Source organism: Agelaius tricolor, unplaced genomic scaffold (genome assembly GCF_023055355.1).
Source record: "Agelaius tricolor isolate 1412-34295 unplaced genomic scaffold, bAgeTri1.0.p SCAF_10, whole genome shotgun sequence".
Taxonomy (NCBI): domain Eukaryota; kingdom Metazoa; phylum Chordata; class Aves; order Passeriformes; family Icteridae; genus Agelaius; species Agelaius tricolor.
Genome location: NW_027269270.1, coordinates 12,164,082 through 12,187,868, shown reverse-complemented (window position 1 = coordinate 12,187,868; position 23,787 = coordinate 12,164,082). Strand labels below are relative to the sequence as shown.

The window sequence follows — 23,787 nt, the reverse complement described above, 5'->3', positions numbered from 1 at the left end:
GGGGGGGTGTTTCTGCTGGCCACATCTGGCTCAGTGTGAAATCCACATATCTGATAGCCCCTTCTAATCTTGCGCAATGAATGCTAAAGGGGCCTCCTTCTAAAGGTATAGCTTTATTTTTATGATAGAAAATAATCTTTAAAAGTGCTGTGAAACAGCATTTATAACTTGAAAATAGTGTTATGAAGCATTTTTGTATTAAATACAGGGCAGTGTAAATATCATACTGTTTCTAAGCAGTAACAGACAACATTAAAAACCTTTTAAGAGCTAACAACATAAAATACTGTAGAACAAAAATATGGGAGACATAGTACATGTTTTAAAATGTAAAATAGAAATCCCAGGAAGGGCAGCATGTGTTGTTCTGGTTCCTTTTTTTTACAAGATGTATTTATAGTGAAATTACAAGGATTTTGGCAGTGTTGTGTTCTGAATTGAAGCAGCTTTTGAAGAAAAGATAATATTTTTATAGGAGAACATGTAAGATTCTTATGAAGTCAGCCATTTGACAGGGTATTAAATTTTATTTCCTTGCTGTATGTTCTATGCTGGAGGTTAACAACCAAGCCACATGGCAGACAGTGACTGCAGCCAGCCCTACTGTAATAAATAATAATTGCCCCTCTGTTTCATCTAAAGCATTGTAAATCCGGAATTTGATCCCAAGCAAGATGGCAGAATGAAGACCTAGGTTACACATTGCTGCTCCTGTTCAGTGTTTGACATCTCCCAGACAGGCAGGGCTGGACTGTGCACACAGTGAGCACAAGTGCATCTGTCAGGGCCCCACTCCCCTTGGCTCTGAGGTTCTCTCAGTGGGGAGAACATGTTCCTCCTGCAGCACTGCCAGGGGCCATGGCTGGGGGCACTGGGGGAGCTTGCTCAGGCTCTCTTGGGGTGTTCTGGAGGTAGATGCATTATGTACATACAGAGGTACCTCTCTAAGTAGTGCATTTCTAAAAAGTCCCCACAGTATGTGGGCTGCTGTCTCATTTAATTTGCCCTCAAAAAGAAAAGCCTTCCCTGCCTTTGTACCTAACTGCATATTTCTACAGCCCCTCTTTGTCTATTGATGGCTCCTCTCCATGTAGTCAAATTTCATATATAAAAATCCCCACCCCCAAAAGGCAAAGCTTTCAAAAGACAGAATGACTACAGGCAAGCTCAAGGTTAATAGTGAATTTGTACAACATGAAAGGCACCACTGTGCATTGAGCAGTGGCATTAGCCTGACACAGCAAAATCATCCCACGACCTTCCAGCTACGATTCCATCAGCTGTGCTGCTCCTTGTGAGCATGTGCAAGGGGGTGCAGGCTCACAGCCATCAGCCCAGCTCTCACCACCTGCTCTGAGTCCTCCTGGGACCAGGGCAATGATTTCCATGTGAGGGGCTCCTGGCCACAAGCTGCTCTTCCAGGGGCAGTAGCTTGCCATTAGCTCTTTTTGCTTCAGGTTTCACCCTGACCTGAGCCAAGGTCCCAGTAGCACATCAGCTTTGTGACATCTCTGTTTCTGAACAACCTGGTCCTTATTTCTGTGGTTAAGCTAAGAGAAACATAGAGAAACCATGCTTCTGATTTTTAGGGACCATCTGTCCTGGGTTTCTTGTGGTGGGGATGTTTTCTGGGTTTTTAGTATTTGATTTTTTTTTTTTCCTTTTGAAGTGGATGCCTATTTGAATTTATCAAAACCTAAAAATTTTCTACAGAAGGCCATGTGGTTCTTCTCCCCTCCATAATTTCTCCCTTCCTTCACCCCTTGAGATGCAACATTGCCCAGTATAGCAAGAACACAGAGTTCCCAAAACCATCCTCCAGAGCTTTGGCATGGAGACAAGAACACGAGCAGCCTGAAGATTTCAACCACATCCTTTCAGGCCTGCAGCTAGGACTGAGTGCTCACATGAATTATGTGTGTGACCGTGACCAGAAAAACACAGGAAATACTGCAGCTAGCATATGGATCTGAAAAGGGATTCATTTTCCTGTGAGCTGCACAGGCCAGCAGGATGTTGTTTAAAAGCTCTCATCTGATGGAGCTGCTCGTTTTTCTTGAAATGGAAGGAGGGAGGATACTTCAGGCTTTTCAGCTCTCACACAACCTGAGAACAACCAGTGTTATTCCACAGATCTTTTATAGCCAGGAGAGATGATTAGCAGGCTCTGAGCAATTTGCAGAGTAACTATTTCCAACAATACAATTAAAGCACTTGTGGGATCTAGAAGGAAAGCACTCCCCTGAAGTGTTTGCTGTGGTTGTCCCAGCTCAGGGTGCATCTCTGCTGTGTATGCTGGCACACAGCAAGCAGAAAATGTGCACACACATCTGGTGCACCCTGGGAATGGTGCAGGTTTGTGGGTTACTCCCTGCGGTGGCACCTTTCCAGGTGACAGGGACACAGGGCACACCTGTCCCTGGAGAGCAGCTGGTGAGGTGCAGGGCACCCACAGGCACCTCTCCAGCTCAGCTGGGACTGGGTGCACACAGGAGCCCCCAGGAAGGAGTGGAAGGGAGAGCAGGGAAAGCACAGACACTGCCAGAGAGCAGCAGGGAGAGGGGCTGCCTCTGCCCAGCACCGGGTACCCAGGGGCTGGCCAGCTCCTGCAGAGGCAGAGGGAGGAAACAGCCTTCTCTTTGGTTTTTCAGCAATGAGGAGAAATTATGTAAATTCAGCTTTCAATGTCCTTGCAATCTGAAAGGAAAGAGTTTTTAAAAAAACAGTGGGATTTTTGGCATGCAGGCTCCCTCTGGTGACTCCTAGTGCAGCTCCACTGTTTAATGGAAAGAACGCTTACAAGGAGTGGAATGATATTAAATCTGACTAATTTCAACTTAAAATCTGTGAGGTTGCTACATTACTGCATTTCACCTGCCTTCCAGCAGTATTCCCCACATCCCATGAGTGGTTAGAGCCTGACTTTTATTTCAACTCACTCTTAACAAAAGCTAAAGTAAGAAGCGTAAAAACTAATTTTTAAAGAATCTGTGACTGTGATCTGAATGTGTCTAACCTTTAGAGAAGTGCCTACCTTTTCTGTATTTTGTCTATATTTTCCCCAATTAAATTGAGTATACTGATATTCTTGCTGTGCTTCCCAGAAAAATTGAGAGCTTTACTTGTTTTCAGACTCTGGCAATTCTGAGTGTCAGGTAGTGTGTTTCTATGGCATAATCACCTTCTGATTGTACTGGATGCTGGCTCTGGGGTATTTTGATGCTTTTGGCTACCCAGAAGAGGTAGGTTTATCACAAGTCAAGTCACTTACACAATAAAGAGCCCCCAAAGATTTTGTCCCAGTGTCGTGCTGCCCATGGCACCTGCAAGGTGAGACTGGTTGTATCTACTGCAATGCAAATAATTTGTGGTCACTGCATTTTATGTTGAATAATGCATTTCTTAATATTAGGGTTTAATTTTCCAGCAATCAAAAAGACTTAAATGTAAGAATTCGGTGGGGTTTCAGTTGCCTCTAAGCTGAACAAGTTAAAATGAAAACATTTCAAATTTAAAATATTACTAGAGATGTCAAACTAAAGCTTTAACTGTTCTCTTTTCTCCTCTCCCAAAAAATCAGAGACACTGTGCCAGACACCCTCTGAAGGTTAAGCTAGGAATTTGATTTTGCTGAATTTCTCTACCAAAGAAATGACCTGGGTGTGCATTAACATTATATACTAAATTGGCTTGCATTTGTTTTAAGGGTGTAAAAACCTACCTGTATTACTGTGCAAAACAAAACACCATGAATTGCTACAGTCCAGTTTATCTCCCTGGATTCAAGGGATTTGTACCCTTACTCTGTTAAAATTGTTCCTTGCAGCAAAGCAATGCAAGGACTCTATTTCCCAGTGGAAATGATCAGGGTGCCTACACCCAGCTGGGGATGTTCTGGGTGAGAGCTCATTGGCACAGACAAAACCTCTCACAACGTGGTAATGCCAACATCAGTGAAAACACCATCCCACAGCTGCCCAAATCCAAGTTTCACCTTGCAGTCCAGTGGGTGACATCTTTTATGGAAGCGCATTCCCTGCTTCTGCAGGACAGCTCTGCAGTGTCAGTTTGGAAGGGTGATACTGTGTCCTAGGAAAATGTCTCAGAAGCAAAAATTGGGACTTGTTAGGGCAATATGAAGAAAATAGTAATGGCCTATTATTTATAGGCCACCCACGAAAAAACTGTAGTGGGGATAATAAGCAAAACATTTGCCTATCAATCACTTGTTTAATCATAAAAGGTTTTTCTAATTTTGAAGTTGCTTATAAAATATGTAGAAGAAGAAGTAATTTCAACATTTACAATATTACTGATATGAGGTTATGCTGATGCCAAAATCCAATCTCCTTTGTCATCATAGGAGGGATCAAAATGAAGATAATAATTTTAACTCAGTAGGGAATTAATCAGCAAATTAACAGAGAAGCTTATAGACTTCTGACAAAAGGAAGAGACAGGATTAATTAAAAGTGAAAGCCACATAGTACATGGAAGTACACCACAGAAACACCACCTTGGAATTTTGGGTGACCAGCAAATATTTTGCTCCTGTCTTCATTTTGAAAACTCACTGGAAATATTTTCATCCTAACCCTAAAAATCTCAGGCTGCACAGAGTATTCAGCAAGAAATTTATGTCTAACATTAACAAATATTTTTCTGGATCTGCCTCAGATCATGGAAAGAAATAATAACCACATAATAACATATAAAAACCACAAAAATAATAACAAAAATAGAAATTATGGATCCAAAATATAAACCGAACAGAATGCTGGGGGTGTCCTGCCAGACCTGGGGGTGAAACAGAAGAAGCAAAAGCTGTTCAATGATTACACACAGGACTTCATTCTCACCATTACAAAACTCAGGCTTCTGCTTCTCAGTGTCACAGCCTCCTCTTCAAGGATTCCCTCCCCTAAGGATGTGGCAATACGTTTTTTCTCAACTACTTAGGTTTCTTGACCTCAGAAAAAATCCCATGTCAATCAAAACCAAAAAATGTAGAGCCACAGTGCAGTTATCCAGGAAAAAGTGAACAGCTGGACAATGCTGTCCACTAAAAACTGAAGTCAGATAAGAATGCCTTAAGAAAACTGAAATACAGCTTCTTGGAAATGGCTTATGAAGTTGGGGAGATTAAAATGTTTTGTAAAGCATTTTCAGTCAGGTTTTGAATGAAAAGAAACCATTAATTATCATTGTGTTTTGAATGTGTATAAAAATCAAATTAATTTTCCTCTGGCATGTCTACATTTTTTATATTTAACAAACCAGGCAAAACTAAATGTTCTGGTATTGCTATTTTTTTTTTTGGTGGATTTTTTTTCTTTCTAAAGGGAACTGCAAAATTTCAGAGGTATTTTCCTAATAATGAACAAATGAAAATTGTCTGGCTTCAAGGAGGTGCAACTATTCACCTATTGAGGCCTGCTGCTGTCATTTTTAAAAGTGCTCTGGCATGAATCCCTCCTGCTTAAACCAAGTCAGGCATGGAACTACCCCGGGCTTGTTACAGATGCCTAGTGAAACATCAAGCCCTGGAAGCCTCTCTGCTGGCTGGACAAGGAATCACAGACAAACACATTCCCTTTTTTTGGGGGGGTGGGAGCAAATCACTGTAAGTAATCACAGGAAAAAATGCTAGGCTTTGTTCTTACTGCTCAGAAACTTGCAGATAAGCAGCATTTTCGTTTTTCACTTCACTTGTGCTGGCTGTGCTGCCAGGACAGCAGCGTGCAGGGGGCTTGCCCTGCTCTGGGTCAGCATTCCCAGCCCTTCCCAGCAGCACACACTGCCTCCACTGCAGGGCTTTGAACAGAGCTTCATTTCTGCCCACCACAAAAAGAGCTCTGCCAGAAAATATGGGTTTTAAACCTTAACAAAAATTGCCATTTGAATGGATGTAATTTAATTTGAAGTTAAAACATATGGCATGAATAAAATGTCATGCTGCTCTTGTGTCACAGTGCAACCTCACAGAGCAGCTAGGTGCAGGTGTCAGGCCGTGTAAGGTCCAAAAAGCTCAGATCCCTTAGCTCAGGTTCTTTAATACAGCATTTTCTCCAAGAATTAATTGCTAAAGGCAAATCCCTTACAAATGCTTAGGCATTTGCTTTGAAGGCTGGTTTGCACAGCACCAGCAGGAGCTTGGGACAAGAATACACACAGACATAACTGTGCAGTATAAGAGAAATGGCCAGGAGAGGCAGTCAGAAATCTCCCATCAAGAACACAAGAAATAAAACAAATATTATAAAAAGGAAAATGTTCTTGGTTGCCACTATTGGCAGGAACAGATTAGAGGAAATAAAATTATGACACTTGATTCCCTTCCTCACACAGAAATTACCATTTAGTCTTTTAACATATTGGGAGCAGAACTCTCTTGTTTTATCCTCTGTAAAAGGAATAGTAGCTGTGAACAAAGCATTTGTTCCTAGAGACAAGTGGAGGACTGCTTTTGTAAATGCTCACTGATATCAAGGCCTGGAAAGGACCCTTATTTTTATAATTGAAGCTCTGGCATTAACCTTCAACCTAATACTATGCTTGATCCATAGTTGAGGTTGAACAATGGTGTGTATTTTAGAATGCAGCAGTTAAAACTTCTTACAAAAGTTAAGATTTTTAAGATTTATCTAACTCTCCTTAACTTTTCTTATTTACTTAGAGCAGGTGGGTTGATATAATTGTTTTATTTTGTACATAGCAGTCTGTATAACTAAAATTTGGCTTGTCCCTATCTCCAAACAGACTTACCTTCTGTAGCTGGAATACTGAGCATTGTTTCATGCTGTCTTTAGCATCAGCTTTCCCAAGTCTTTGCTGATGTGATTTTCTAGCTGTAAAACTTACTTCCCACTTTTAGCCTCCTAGCTTATTTTAAGATAGTCAGGCTACAGAGTGGCTCCAACTGGACACATAGGCTGGAGAAACAGGTGGTTAATCCTAAGAATGACAGAAGTTGCCTGTGAAAGATAGTTTAATTTAAAGAAGCTGTGTTTAGAAAATGCTACTCACTAACTTTTAAGGCCAGTGAGTTCTAAGACATAATTTGTGACAGTAGCAGAGCTTTTGACTTCTGTTATTATGGAGCAGCTGATTAGAGGTTTGAAAATGTGGCCTTTAATTTGGTGGAATTACTGTAATCCTTTGACATAAGGGAACAATTCTGCCAGTGCTATGATTCTGACCTTCTCTCAGGCACACAGCTGCCTGACTGAAAGTGGTGCTGATGTAAAAAGTGAGGGCTTAGCAACTCCAGCAAATGAACACACTGCCCAGTAAGGTTTGGCTTCCAGACAAGTGCTTTTTCAGAGGAGATTCTGACCATCTAACAAGCTTCCCAGGACCCATCAAAGCACAGCACCTTTGAAGGTCTACCTGCACTGAATTCAAGCACACTTACCAGAAGTTCTAAGCCTGTCTTTTAGCTGTGAAAAATTGGGATGGAAAAGTGTCAGCTGGAAAGCTCTAATCCTCTCCTGATTGCTGGCCCCAGCTTCCTGGTCAGAGCAGCACAGGAGCCATGAGGAGGAGAGCCTTGCAGTACTGCCTGGATTCATTACTGCCATGGAAGCCACCTCTGCATGTTTTTCTGATCAAGTTTTTGGGGTATTTGACCAAGACCCATCGTCCACAGAATCAGCTAAGAAATATTTTCTGGTTTCCCAAAGGGTAAATCACCCCTTGCTGGCTGAGTGCAGGAGGTTCTGCTCTTCATGTGAGCTCTGAAGACTGGCTGCCTTCTGCAGTCTGAGGGCTGGCAAGGGAAGGAAGGACCAGCAGAACAAGATGTTTCCATACCAGGAGAAGTTGCCTGGGGCAACAGAAACCTCTCTGTTTACTCTTTAGGCTACAGTACGTGGGAGATGCAGTCCCTTCAGCCATGGCAAAGCTGACCCCTGTCTCCAGTGCAGGTCCTGGCCAGCCTGTGGAGGGCCAACAAAAGCCTTTCTGTGCAAGAAGCTCCTTCACGTGACTCTGAAAGAGCCACTGCTGCTTCAAGCCATCCTGAGAGGGAAAAAATGGAAAGTGGAAGGCAATGTCTCATAGAACAAACTGGAAAGTAGCCAGGCGTTTGCAACATAATTTTTGCTGCTCTCATACAGTCTTCATTGTAATAGTTTAACAGTGAGCTTTTTGACTGAAAGTAGCCTCAAATGAGCCTCAAGATTTGTCATTTAAAAGGCTCACCATGACAACTGAGGATGGTATGACTTGAGCTAAGAGAAGAGTTAGCAGCAACCAGCAGACATTTAGAAAATTAGTCATACTTTGTTGCTGGGTTTCTGAATGATCATTCACAAACCTCTACAGGGCCATGGTGACATGCTGAATATGCTGATGATCTGATCTGCTCCAGATCAGATATGTGACCTACATAAACCCATCATATTTGCCAATGCTTCAGATCATTTGTTTTGGTTTAGTCATGCATATTAGAGAGGAAAAAAAAGTAAATGAATTTGCAAGGCTGAATAATGTCTTGGTCTCACAATCACAACACATGAGAATTTTTTTCTCCTCATTTTGAGCTGAGGTGTAAGATAATACAACACATGGAGGAGGTTTTTTTTATTATTTATATATTGCTATAATGTCAGCCTAGTTTAAATTGCCACATTGGCGCTCCAGATTCTTTTCATTCTAAATGTTGGAGGTCCCCCATATCTGCTGCTGTTTGAATATTGATTTACCATTTACATCAATGGTAAATCACAGAGTGACAGCCTGACTTTGCTTTTTCTAAGCTAATCTAAACAGGAGTTTGAGAATATCTAGTCCACCTACTTTCTGTACCAACTCATTTATCTCATCTCTCAAACTTTAAAGCCACATACAGTATTTTACATAAATTCATTGCAGACAAACAGTAGCTGGGGTTTTGTCTTTATAACTGCAACTTAACATCAATGGTGTATGTTGACTCTTCTTTCTTTAACAATAGTAAGAGAAAATCTCTTAAATTTCTGGAGGAGTGGGACCAAGATCTGTGTAATAGAGAAAAGACATGGTTATGCTCAAACTCATTGGCCACAGGACCAAGGGCCACCCTTGCATGTTGGTTATCAAGCTTCTATGAAACCTTGCTTAACAGAAACTCACAGGCATGGGTACCACTCAGAGTCCCTTGGGACTGTTGCACAGTGCATCATTTTTCAGTCTTTCTCCACAAAGGACAAACCAAATTTTAGAAAACTTTCAAAGGCTGTATCAAGCAGACTGTTCACAGTTACCAACATCTATAAAGCAAAATTTTCCACATCCCTTTATTTTTATTTTGCCTTCCCTCCCTCGTGTTTTTTCTGTTCACTCACTCATACACATGGGAGTTGCCAAGGCCTGGGAGTGTGTGTTTTGTTGTGTTTTATTGCTGTCATGTCATAGGTAACTTTTTGATACTCTTTGAACCGCCAGTGGCTTAGAGACCACCCAAGGGAGTGGCTGCCTTGGGACACACAGCCCGGGCTCTTGTTGCCAGATCTTCTTGGAAGCAGGATTAACCTCCTGCCACAGGTCATCTAGTTTGATTATTGTACATGAGCACCAGCAGCAGATGAAATAACAGCTGCCAGCTTGTCAGACTGAAGCCATTCTACTGGGTAGGCGTGAAGAAGCACAAGGAGAGATGTGTAAAATGCATTTTGTGTTTGCATACACACATCAGCCATTGTCTGGCTCTTTGTTCATACTCAGCAACATCCACTGATCACTGCACACAACAATTCTTGTCATATCATATTGAGGTTAATGAAGCATCCAGGAGCCTACACCAGGAATTCAGTCCATGCCACATAAACCTTGTTCAAACATTTAACAGAAGCTGGTTGTTGCACCAGGGAACTCCCAGCTAGGGAGTAGCAATTCAGCCCAAGGACTGATAGAGAATGTTAAGGAGGAAAGCAACAGTCTTTGTCTCAGCAGGTTGGCAACAAAAATGTGCTCAGCGTGTTTCTGAAATTCCATACTGAGGATTTTGAGGATTTGGATATAGCCATGGAGGCAGATAGTTGTATCTCTCCAGGACTTTAGGAGAAGGAATGAAAATGTTAATCTAAAAGCCTAGCAATCTGAGAAGCAAAGCTGTATCATTTCCTGATTTGAGTACAGATGATGCCCATAATATATGAAGAAATTTAATTTTCCTTGAAAGCATAAATAGCCACCATTAGTCTGAAATATATTGGAGGGAATCAATGGAGGGAACTCAAGGGGAAAGCAGTGGCAGGAGAAAAGGTACATTTATAAAGTTAGGAGAAGGAGATGTGGTAGTAGTGAACACCTCAGAAAAAGGAGACTTTTGAAGTCTGGATAAATAGTAAAAACTATATGGGACACATTAAGCAAGAAAAAACATGCAAGATTCAGATGACAATTGGATATGGGGGTCTAGAGAGGAGTGGAAATCAGAAATGTGTAAACCTAAATATCAGGAAAAAATGACAGTGTTGTTCATGGTAGATGAATGTCTTGGACAGGACTTCAGATCAAGATCTTGATTTTGACCACTTTGAGGTGCTGTCTTAGACTTTCACCAGCTTGCACAGAAGATGCACTCTAGAGTTTTAACTTGGGCAGAAGGGAAAATGACTCTCAGAGAATGGCAAGGAGAAAGGATTACAACAGCAGAAGAACCAGAGGGAAGGAGAACCAAGGCAAAAATTGTCAGAGGCAAAGATATCAGCAAGCTGGAAAGGATGGGGAGAGAGGTCACTGGGCACTTGGCCAGAAAGCTGAGACTGGGTCCAAGAGCAACTGGATCAAAGGAAATGGAGGATGGGGGCAGAGAGGGCTGATAAGGTGGAACCAGTGAGCATCATTTTTGGTGAGCTGAATGGTAGCAAGAGAAGAAGGGGAGGCAGGTAGAGTTAAGGATAGGGTTAATGGTTTTTAAGAGTTACTAATGAAAGCTTAAGCACTGAACTCTGACTTGTATGCAGGTTCAGCTTATCTAAACCACTCAAAGTAGAAATGGATTAAAGGTTTCAGGAACTGATTGTACAGATGAAGGAGAGAGATAACAGGTCATTTATGCAAAGAGGAAACAAGAGAAAGCTCAAAATAGGTTTTTGGGAAACTATAGCATTTTTCTTACTGTTCTGTTCTTGCATGCTCTATATATGCCCTCCTGTATTTCAGCTGTTTAAAAAAAAAATTAAATATATAGTAGGATTTAATTTCTTTCCAGCCAAAGAACCAAATTTTTGATCAAGAAAGTCAAAATGCCTAGGAGATGTATGTGCAGGGGTAAGTTTTGAGTTTCTTCATGACCAGTAATGACAGCTGTGTTTCTATCTTCAAATGGGGCAGAGAGAAGACGAGACACAAATTTCTTGCATTTGAATAAATTGGACAGCATAGCTGGCGTGTACCTGACAGTGAACATTTGAAGATGATGAAACTGGATTTTTCTAAACTTCTATGAAGCATAAAGTGTCAAGAATGGAGGCTAGTGAAGCTGTATTCTGTTGAACTGAAAGTCATCACAGAGATGAAAAGTTTTTAATAATTATTCAGCTTCTGTCAAAAGAGGTTTCTGCCAGACAGCTGCTCCTGCAGGCTCTGATGCTCCTCAGCTTCTGCTGGAGGTGGGAAGAGCAGGAAGCATTGATGCTTTTCAGAGCTCAGACTATGTCCTGTGCCCATCAGAGCTGGATTGTGGCGCTCGTGGCAGGGACAGGCTCTGGACTCTCCCACTGGCACTGACCAGCAGAAGGGAGCACTTTCCATCCCAGGGAGCACCAGATGTTTCTGGAAACATCTGCCAAAACATCTTGTGAAGTGTAGAGAGTCCATGTTACTCCCATTGAGCAGATGCCTAGCTGAGCAAGAAAGGCATTTCTTGTGAAACAGGGTGCAGAGACCTTGGGTTTATTACCACAGTGTGGTTTTTTAACCTGTTACATCTGCAGGGAGCTGAGCATATTTTTTTAATTGCAATGGCAGTCAGCACCCTCAGGCACCACAGCCTGGTAGTGACTGAGACAATGATGTGCCCCTGAGGCCCCAAGGGAAGAAAGATGAGCCATTTCAGCAGCAGTGCCAGGACTCACCTGCAGAGGAGCAGCTCCGTGCCTCCCTCTCGGGAATTACATTTTTCTGTTGCAGTTCCATGCACTGGGCCACAACTGGGGTGTGATTTGTATGTGAGATTTTGGGGATCTCATGGGTGTATCTGTCACATGCAAGAGATGCTCCAGGTTCACTGACTTTAATCCCATTATTTTTGAGAAATATGCAGATCACATAAATGTATATATAAATCACAGTGGAGCACATAATTGAGAGTTTGCATGCTTTCCAAAATCAGCACAGAAATATTGATTCAGTCTGGCCCCACAGTTTTAAGGAGTGAAGAGGAATCTTGTTTCTCAATTAAGCCTGACTGGTGCACTTAGACACTTCATCACTTTTCCAGAGAAAGGAGTCATTTGAAGCTCCCAGGTGGATCAATAGGTAGCCATGCAGTTAATGTTAATACATTGTTATAAACCATAAGATGCATTTACAAAGTTTTGATTTCATAAAATCATATAGTCATTTAGGTTGCAAGGAACCTTGGGAAAGTCCATAGTTGAACCTGATGCAAAAAGCAGAATTAGCACCAAATTTAACAAGGTTGTTCAATGCTTTGTCTAGTTCAATACTGAAAATCTCCTTGAATCATATTTTCACTGTGAAATCACACCAGTGCTTAAATACACTCAGTGGAATAATTTCTTCCTTATATCCAGTCAGAAAATAGTCTCTTCCAATTCACAACCAGACACCTTCATCCTCTGGGTACCTTTCCTGGGTACAGGCAGGCTGCTGTTAGGTTGCCCCAGAGTTGCCCCTGACCTGATGCAGCTGCTGTTATCTCCTGTAACTGTGGGGCCATCCCTTCACATGGAGGAGGCTGCCCTGGAAGAACTGCCAGCTTCCTTTGGCTCTTCACAAGTGCTTTCCATTGCACCCAGCCCAGCCAAAGACCTGTGGTGGATGCTGGATTTAATGACATTAATTTGAGTGTTTTTTCTGTTTCGTTGGTTTTTGTTGTTTGTTTGGGCTTTGTGTTTTCTGTCTGTTTATTTGTTTGTTTTGTTGGCATATTCTCAATCAAAACTTGAATTGGGAAAAAAACATTATGAAGAAGACACATCAGAGAAACATAATTTAAACATATTTAACTGGTGAATGCAAACCAGAATGTACCATTAAAAAGAACAGTCCTTTTTCCTGTTTAGTGGTATGAGTCTATGATATTTCTTTTGATATTCTCATTTTTGCTAGGGAAAATAGAAAACAATTAATTTAGCACTGGCTGAGACATTTTTATTTTGCTGTTATCCTGTTTGGCCAGGTCTGTTTGCATGATTATTTCAAAGTGATTTGAGTTCTGAAATGCTGAAAATGAGCCTGTTTTATCTGTGCCTTTCACTGCTTTCTGCAAATCTGGAAATGTGTTTTTGATAGAGAGAGGATCAGCTCCAAATCGTAAAACTAAATAACCCTTCAAACTTTAGGGAATTCAAGCTGCCAACCAGACTTCAATCCTGAGTTTGGTAAATGTCAACACCCTTCCTTGGGCAGTGAAGCAGAATGAAGGAAGAAGTGTTAAATAGAATGGGGAGCTGCTTTAATTACTTGAATATTTTTAAATTTTTTTCCAGGAGATATTTAATTCAGGAGCACTTGGTTGTTTCAAATCTTGTGACCCTACTTAGCTTTCTAAGCTGGTACTTTGGTTAGATGGAGAGAAGCTGAAAGACAGCTGCTGATGAAGAAGCATGGATGTGATGTGACTGCAAAAATGACACAAAATTGTCCCATTCTCATTCATAATTTATCAGTATCTAGAATTCTACAAATATTCTTTGAGACAGTGACTTCATCTAAAAAGAATTGCCAGTTCAAATTATATTTGAGTATATATTCCAATCTGGTTTGGAATTATGGGTTTGTTTATCGACATTAATTGTGTTAAATTACCTGCAGGGAAATATAAGCCCTTTGAGAAAAAACAATTATTGTCCTGCTGGCTTTAGCAGTGTTCAGACAGACCTTGCTCTAAAGCAGCACAACGATGAGTGTGAAGACACTGTGGGTATGAAACATTTCCAGGGAGTGGTGAGAAGGGGCAGTGTTTGGTCTGGAAGGGTTTTTGCTGCCAGACATCCCAGGTGAAGAGCAGAGCCCCAGGCAGGGTGTGACACTGAAGCAGGGGCTGGGTCAGGTGCAGAGGGGATTGGGAACCCATGGGGACAGTGGATGGGTGGCACCCTGTGAGCCCCATCCCCAGGAAAGGGCAGAGAAGGGCAGGGAACCCAGTGGGAGAAATGGAGCAGCATCAGGACAGTGCAGGCACAGCAATTCAGGAAACTGAGTGCCCACAAATTCCTTGCTTGGAAAAAGGGACATTGATGGGACTGGGTGACTGCATGGATCAGCATTTGCAGACCTCCCTTTTTGCTACTGACACTGTAAAGCTTGTGCAGTTTATGTGGAATCAGTAACTTGATGTTTCTAGCTTGGATGTGCTCTTACACACAAATGATTTCTTCTAAAATATCCTGGTTTGTTTTGCTTTTTTGCTACAAGTAAAATCTTACAGTCTGTATTTCATGCTCATCTTTACATTGTGTTAAAAAATGAACAGAAATCACCCCCAAACTACAGCATTTTAGTCCTTCTTGGTTACTAGCTGAGAAAGCTGAGGTCAGGAGCTGTATCACTAGTACAAAGATTGGAAATATGAGAAGGAAATATCCTTTCTCATAAATTAGCATTGCCATAGTTGTGGTTGTAAAAACAGCTGAGATGACCTGAGTAATGAATTTTTACTCAGTCTCTAAAAGAATGTAACCTTTCAGCAAACAATAGATATTGCTAAGATAGATAGATAATAGGTATTGCTAAGCAAAGATGCTGAACTGATCCAGCAAAACACTCTGTGGGTAGAACTTCACCCCACTACCTGCTTGTCACATGGTTCATATTGACAAAGGGTAGGGCACAGCCCGAATAACCCCACTGGAGCCACCCTGGAGAGCCACAGTCCCAGACTCTGCTCTCGAGCTGTGGCTGAATGTGCCAGTGTGCACCTGCCCAGCTCTGGTGCCTTCTGATCACTCTTGGCAGCCACTGTGGGCTACTGCAATGTTATGTGGCTAGATATGCTTTTAATCCAGGAGTATGATTGCTGTAATTTAACTAAGTTTTTTGATTACTCCAGGCCATTTTTTGCACTGTAAAAGTCTGCAGCTTTGTGCAGGAAATGTATCTTTTCAAGGCAGTTACCAGCATTTCCTGTCATACATGTTCATATGTTACCGACAGGAATTTCATTACCTCTGTGTCAACTCACACTGGTTTATTCCATTGTGTAGATGAGCATCTTATTTTATAATGCCACACCAAGGGTCAGCTCATTCTGACAACCTGATGCTGTGAGAACATCTTGAGGCTTATATATAACTACATGAAGCCTTGTGCATTTACTGGTCAGAGGAGGAAACTTCCAAGGGACACTGTAGCATAAAATGACTGGCAGAGGTGAAGGCAGGCTGCAGAATGGAGTTTATGAAAAAATCATTAAATAAGATCAATAGCTATTTGCCATGCAAAAAATCAATGGGTAATGCTCAGTGATGTAATTTCTCTCCATTTCCTACAATTTTCGTATTTAATATTGCAATTAAACCACATGGCCAAAAGTCTTCACTCCTACAAAAAATACAGTTCCATGGTTTCATCATACCATGTATGACATGCCTCCTTTTCTGTCCATAACTTTGCCCTTCTTATCTTTGAAAAGCTCCCTAAAAAAATTATTCACTCTGACTCCAGTAATTCCTGACAGGAGTACTGAACAGCAGCTGTTAGATGAGTACTGTGAATTGTACAAGAAATGGCTCTGTAAGTGCAGAGGAAATAACAGGAGAAAAATTTACCTTAAAAATAAAACATAATTTGGAAACAAATGTCCATTAACCTGTAGTTAGGAGAAATCATATTTAAAGTGTTTGTCTCACTAAAGAGTGTTGCTAAAGAGCTTGGTAGTAGCTGAGCACCTTCATGTATCACAGTTCTTAATTGGAAACGGCTGCATTATTGCAGGGTGCACTTACAAGAACTGTGGCTTTGGAGCATTAATGTGTTTGCTTGGTTTATGTCAGAACAACAACTTCCCAGGAGACTGTGTGCTGTCATTTGTGTGGAAGAAAAGAGAGAGAGGAGCCCAGGGCCCAGCACAGAGCTCCTCTTAGAAGTGGAGCTGGGTGTTATACAGCCATTGTAAGATACTCTTTTCAGCTATTTTTAACTTTGTGGAACTGAAATAACTTATGCTGAGATTTTTTTCAAGTGATATATCTGGAAAAAAAATCTATCCTGTATTTTGGAGTAGTGTGGACATAAACAGTGAGGTGTAGAAGCTTTCCAGATGAAGATGCACTGGGCCAAAGCTCTTGGACTTACACCATCATCAGTTCTTCTTACTCACAATTAGCAGTAATCTGGATCTTGCCCTCACCCCTCAAGGGTGAACCCCTTTTTGAAAAATGTGCCCCTACAAGTGCTATGACTTGCAGGGGGCACATTGGGGTGTTTGGTTATCTAGCAGTGATTATATAAAGCAGCTGGGGTGTCACTTCTCCTCATCATAGAGAGGAAGTGATACAAAAGGGAAGCATTTTTCCTGACAGTTAGAGATGGTTACTAGAACTATGTATGATCTTTAATGAAATCAAAAATATTTTTATGCCATGACAGTAGCAGCACCAGATAATAGCCTAATTCAGGCTTATGTTTTGTTCAAATCATGCAGTTTTGATCAGTAGTTATCCCACTTTGCTTGTCATACTGGGGGACCCCAAGATTAACCTTGCACATTTGCTCTTTAGGTTTTTTGAAAATAACGTTTCTTCTCTCATCTTTTTATCTTGATCTTGCTTCCTTTTCCAGCACGAATTCTATCACACCAAGGCAGAGCTGAGAAGATGAGATTAGGCCCATTCATTGAAGTCTGCTTCCTTGTACTGAACTTGAGACAGGGAAATATCTGTAATTTGATTCATTTTCATAAAGTCTACTTTACTTGTTGGCTGATACCTACTTCATAACTTCCCTCAAAGCTTAGCTTCCAAATATCCTGTGATAGGTATTTACCCTTGTCATCCAGCCCCTCATGGTATTTGGAGGTCAAAAGAACCCATTCTCCATGTAAGAAATGATCCAGTGTAGTCACAGCTTTGGTGCCAGCAGTCGCCTCTCTGTCAGGACAGAGCCTCTGTCAGGCTCTCCTTGGCTCAGGACAGCTTTGCAATGGTGTTCAACACAAACTTGACCAAGGCTTACCAAGGAAAAAAGAAGCAAATACTGTTCAGAATCTTTATTCAAGGAAGAGAATATCTCTGTTGTAAATACACCATCATAGAACTTGAACTAAGAGGCTTGTTAAAAAAAGGAGCAAATATGAGCATTAAACTTGCCCTTATTTTGGTTTACTGTTCCTTCCTCCACAAAAAAATACCTGATGCAAGCCAAACACAACCTTAACCATGACTTCTGTATTTTCAGGGATTAAGCATCTGAAGAGTCAGAGCGAGTCAGTGTTCCCAGAAGAAGAAGAGGGGCTTGGCGAGCGGGAAGAGGAGTGGGGCCATTAGCCAGACGGAGCGGCCTGGAGCCCGCCCGGAGCCCTGCCCGGCCCCGCCGCGCCCGGCCCAGCCCGGCCCGGCAGGCCCCGGGGGCTCCGCAGGCACTGCACACGTGTCCTGCCGCCCTTCCTCCCGGAGACAAAACTGTTCTTTTAAACTCGGTTTTTTCTTTTATTTTCTATGACTTAGAAATGTAATTCGCAAATGTGTTAGCTCCCTGAGGTCAGTACTGCCAGAGCTTAACTACTGCGTGTGAGCTGTATCTAAGGCTTGTTGTAAATAAAAGTGATTTAAAAGGTACAAAATAAATAATACATTAATTTAGACAAGATTGTCTGTTGTACAGAGGGTTTGTCTTGCTATAGAGAAATGTTCCTATAAAATGATCCTTTCAGTTAAGGACAGTTTTTACCATTGGTAGTAGAATTACTTTTGGTGATGTGGATAGAAAAAGGGTAACAAAGCAAGCAGAGGTGGCTCTGTCCAGAGAACGATGCAAAGACACCTTTGTGCTCCCTGGATATGGGACACTGAAACACTTGCCTTGCTTTGATCTGAGGCTGCCTTGTCTCAGCAGCCAAAGCAATTTCTCTCACACAAGATCACTGTTATCAGGAGGCATTAAAACACCTTTCAGTGTGGGACTGAGGAGCACAGGTGTGTGCAAGGCCTGGGAGCAGGGTCCCGGCCCCAGCTGAGCTGTGGCAAGTGCCACATCCCCCTCTGTCACCTGCAGGCAGGACAGGTCACAGCCTTCCTGCCCTGTGCATGGCTCAGTCTGAGCCAGTGAGCGACAGCACTGCAAGCTGCACAAATTCACCTTGGGAATGAGTCCCAGGGCTTTGGCTGGGGTCAGCATGCTTCATATCATCCTTTCTATTTTTCAGATCCCAAAAACTCTATGGCATAAAATGAAATAAGGTGGAGAAGGAAAAAAAATTTCTTGAAAGCCACACTTAAGAGATTATTTCAATTTTTCAATCAATGGCAGATTTTTAAATTAATTCACTGTCATTTTGCATCAACTGTTTGACTTTGATAAAAAAGTTTTATCCTCACTTTAACATTCCACTGATGCAAGTCTCTTTTAAAGGGTTGAGCTAGCAAAAAAACCCAAACAAACAAAAATAACAAACAAACAAACAAAATAATAAAATCTATTGCATATAGGAAAACACAGTGCCTTTTATCTATGCCTTCCATGGTGATTTCACTGATTTCACAATCTCAGGTCTTCCACAAAGACCTGCTGAGAACAGGATCTGTCAACTAGTGTTTCATTATATTTAAGAGCCATTTTTTCCCTCCATGTATCTCTGTATCCTGTCCTCTTTTGTTCCATTTTCTGTAGAAACACTGCAGACAGGATCCACGACTCCAGCTCAGCAAGGGTGCACAAGAAGGACTAGAGAAGGACTTTGCAATTATACAGGAGCCACCACAGCACTTACAGGACTGACAGCTTTTTATGTCCCAAACAACAAAAAGAAGGAAATGACCCTTCAGAAACTGAATGGCCCCAAGTCAGGTCTGGAATGGCAGCAAGAAGAGCTGGGCTCTGGTCCCAGCTTTGCCATGGCTTTGCTTTCACACAGCACTAGGCTCTCCACAAAATTTCTTGTTGCCACAGTCTGTGTATCAGTCACTGGTGTTTCACCTCACACCATCTCTCTGTGCTGCTAGCTAATAAAGCACTTTGGATGTTAATGGCTTTCTGCTGGTTATTAGTACCCACAGGCTGCAGATGAGAACTGTCCAGGACCTGTGAGCAAAGGAAAGCATGGACATGATTTACAGCACTGGAGATCAGGACAAGGTATTGAACACTGTGGAATCTCAGCATTTCAAAGGCAACACACAAAGCACCTGATAGGAGCTTGGAGAATTCACCACTGAACATGCTGTTTCAGGCTGACAGTTGGACTTGAGTATAATTACACTTTATAAATAATAAGGGAAAAAAAAAAACCCACCAGATTTAGCTTGAACTGTATTTGACTTTCAGAATGGTATATGTTGTATATTCTCCAGGTGCAAAATCAGATCATACTTAAGTAGATATTAAGAGTCAAGATTTAAAACTTATTTCTAAAGCATTCTAAAGTATGCATTCTAAAGCATGCTTTCCCCTGAAGTCAGAGGAATTTTGCTTGAGAAAGACCATAGATTTTGGCTGAAACATACTTTCCTTGGGGGAAATATGATATGGAGTGTACAGGAAAGCTTCTATTATCCTGCTATCAATTTAATTACTGGATTTCTTGCTTTTTCTTTTTTAAGACTGCTATAAATTCTGCTAAAGTCTTCAAGGATTTACCCACTTCTTCTCATAGCACCATTATTTCTCTCCAGCAATGTAAACTGAAAAATCACCATTAGTTCTTGCACTGTTAGTGTTATTTTACCAAAAGAGTCACATCCAACACTGACTCCGAGACAGGGCTGCAGGAGAGGTTCTATTGCCTGTGCTTGGACAAGGGCCTCCCATGGTGTCCAGAGTCCAGGCAGTCAGTGAGGAAGGGACTTCCCCTTCATCTGCACCTCCTGGAACACCAAGGGCCAGGCTGGTGGTTGCTTTCACTCTTTAAAAAAAAGCATTTCTTTTACTCCAGAAGGTGAAGCATTGGGTGGCTCTCTCCAGAGCTGGCCTGGGTAGGCTGTGATGGCTGGGGAGGAACCCAAGCAGGGCTCCTGCAGGCTGCAGCTCTGCTTTTGTACAGCTGGCACTGTACCACAAAATGTCCTGCTTGGTGCAGGGCTCCCCTCCTCATTTCTTTTCTCTTGAGACAAGTTTTTTTCATGAGGGACCTTATTCCTGCAGAAAATAAGGCATTGTCTATCCACTAACCCTGGGGGGACAATGTAAGGGCACATTTAAAACATGCTGTCCCTCAAGCTCCCCTTTCTTCCTCTCCTATTGCATCCATGTTAGTACCCAGGCCCACAGATGTTCTTTTTTCATTCTTTTTATTATTTTTTTTCTATAGCAGCTCAGTGCAAGAGTGAGCTCCAGAAAGAGCCTCAGTTGTTCTGTTGATTCCTGACATGTGCAATTACATTTAACCTTTTCATGCACAGCATTATTCTTGGCAGCTGAGTGGATGCTAAATGCCGTCTGCTTTGCTGCATTCCCTCCTTTATCCTCCACTGAGGATAGCAGCACTTGGAGCAAATCTCAAGCAAGATATTTGTGCACCCTCTGCTAAACCTCAGGCTGTTTCATCAAAGTGGGCTGATGGGGTTTAAACAAGTTCAGTGTCTATATTCTGCTGTAGAGTTTTTGTGGTTTTTATTAAATAATCTGGGGGGATTAGGGCAGAAAAATTATTTCATATTCTGCTAGGCCATACACTCTCTTTCAATTTTGTAATTATTCATTTGCCTAGTATATACTGACCCTTAGTGGTAAACTGAGATTTTAATTGCATTTCCAAGTTCCTAAATTTTGCTTTTCTCTTTGGCCCAACTGTTCAGAAAACAGCAGGAATATTTGCTGTGCATCAGGATAGTCTATCTATGTAAATAGCCCACAATGTCTTCAATAGACATTAACAGGCATGTGAAAATAATGATGGCAGGTGTTATTAGCTCTTCTGAAGGGAGGGCTGTGGGAAGCAGGAGTGTCGAAAGGTTATTCCAAAATGCAAAACAAGAACCCTGGCATTGAGAAGCAATACTCTCCACATAATGAGAAACAAATAAGAACTCAGTATCTGGCACTAACGAACACCTCAAGCTAACTGTGGAATGAGTATTAATTAGGTTTCCAAAATAGCATCTTTCTGAAAAGCAGCTGAGGTGTAATATTGCTCCTTATTAATCAAAGCAATGGGACAATGTGAACTCTGCAAAAAATAAATGGTTTGCAGATGGCTGTGTGCATCTTTAATAATGACAGAAGAACACAAGTTACAGCTTTAAATGCCAGGGACCCTTTCTGCATCTTCTCCTTTTCAGAGAGCGATATTTGCAGTTTTCAAGGCAGTGAGGAAAGTGTGTTGGTTTCTTATTACATTTTCCCTGCAGCATAAATTCTGTTGATGTGCTTCCCTAATCATTCTAATTATACTGCCATATGTTGCTCTCATCTTTCTTTTTCTCTCCTAATGGGACATAGATTCTCTCTTTTGAATATGTCATTTGTTTATTACATTTATCAAGGGTTTTAACATTATATGGGACTTTTAATTGCTTTTTTAAACACTCAGCAGATTGAATATTAAAAACAGACATGAAGGTCAACTATAAATAATATTTAAATTGCTCATGACATTTTTATTCTCTAATTTACTGGAAATATCAACTCTGTAGTCATGGTCCTGTATCTGCTATTTACTTGAAACCACACACATGTCCTCCAGAGCTACTTTGGCTGCAGTCACAGTTCTGCCCTACCCCAAACCACCTTGTGCCTAGCAGATTAGGAGTCTTCCCGGGTGGGAACACTAAAATAAAGATGCATCATGTATTAAAATGTTTGACCCAAATATGCTGCCATTATTTCCAGTTGTGAAGTCCTGCTGAACCCCAAACAATAAAGGTGAATGTTCATTTCTGACAAGAAAAATTCAGTTCTCTCTCAAAGTCGAGCAGTCTCAAAGATAAAGAAGCATAATTTCAATAAAAGAATTCAAGATGGCCTAAACTTAAACACGTGCTTTGTAAGAGACATTAGACCCTCAGAGTACCCTGCACCACAGAAAACAAAATCTGTAAGCCAGCTGAATACAGAGAAAGCAAGAGACAACCAATTACTATCCAATTAGCAAATTAATTTCTGGTATAATGACACCATCTCTCTTGGATTTCATGGAAATGCATCATAGGTGAATTTGACCCTTTGGCTCATTGAATTTTCATTGAGATAATCATATCTGGCTTTATACAAATAATTAGCCAATACTTTCATGTAACTTTATGTTTATTCATGGTATTATGATCCAAGTCCCACAGTCTTTCTTGCAGGTTCAGGAGTGTTGCTTGTAGGTGCACCAGCATTAGGTCCTATGTGGTGATGAGAAAGCTTTAGAACTAAAGTCCAAATAAAAGTGAAGAAACTTCTGTTCTGCTTAACTGTTCCATCTTAAAGCCAAGATTGCACCTACCATTTTGATTTTTACCCACTTATTTGGCTACATCTCCATTACTTCTGGTTTGTAATAATGACCTGTACAGGATGTTGCAAATGCATAAAACTCAACAGCTTTAAAGTTCATATACTATGTAATCTCAGAATAGCTGATTTTGTTAAGATATTATCTGTCCAAGTTCAGCTAATGTGAAGTTCCCCAACAATTCTCCACTCAAAGGCCACAAGCAAAGGACTGGCCTAGGCACAAAGAAAGTATTTTGCAGCAAAGTTCATCCCAAAAGTTTTATAAGAGACTTTTTCCTGTTTTTTATAAGATATTTTTTCCATTTATAACTCCATGGTTATGACTTTGTTCCCAGGGGAAAACTTAGATATTCATAGTTTGATAAAACTTCTGAATGTTTGCCCTGGGACATGGAAAAGGAGTCTCTGGAGGCCCATTAGATACTTAAATGACCAGGAAAGTAAAATTATTCCAGGGATGAAGCCTAAATGTTTGCATAGTGTTTGACAGAGGACAATTTCTTTTACTCATAGCATTAAATTCAATTCCACTCATTTTTCCATAGTGTTTTTCAAAGATGTGATTTTTAAAAAATGCTTTTAAAGGGATGTACTCCCCTTTCAGACAAACCTTTTTCTGCTAAACTACTGGACACAGAAATCTCAATCTGCTGCTGGAGAATGTTAGCCATACTTACATTTTCCTCTTTCTCATACAATAACTGTATAGTCTGTTCAAAATACACATTTTAGACACTTACCACTAGTGATCTTGATTTTTTAATTTGAAAGTATTTTCATCACAGTAGTGGCTTGTTTGACTTCTGGCATCTCTACAAGAAGAAGGTCTTTTGTGCAGTAGCTCAGATGGCACCTGGAAAAGATGAACTGCAAAGAATGTGGTATAAAGTAGTTGTCTTGATTTATTTTCATCATGTACCTAGTCGGGATTTGATACATGTTTGAGCCCATGGGATTCTTTCCATTCATTTTCAATCCAAGTAGATAAGGGCCCTGTTTAATTCCATTTACACTGAATTTGGA

At 41.2% G+C, this 23,787-nt stretch overlaps 1 protein-coding gene across 1 annotated transcript in view; it reads left to right on the top strand.

Moving 5' to 3' along the window:
* The window catches only part of PPP1R1C (protein phosphatase 1 regulatory inhibitor subunit 1C), a 45,169-nt gene extending 27,190 nt beyond the window's left edge, over window positions 1-17,979 (top strand). Inside the window, 1 exon segment of the mRNA XM_071434802.1 lies at window positions 17,569-17,979. Within this exon segment, the coding sequence (XP_071290903.1) occupies window positions 17,569-17,657 (89 nt within the window). The 3' untranslated portion in view covers window positions 17,658-17,979.
* Window positions 17,980-23,787: the final 5,808 nt, after the last annotated feature.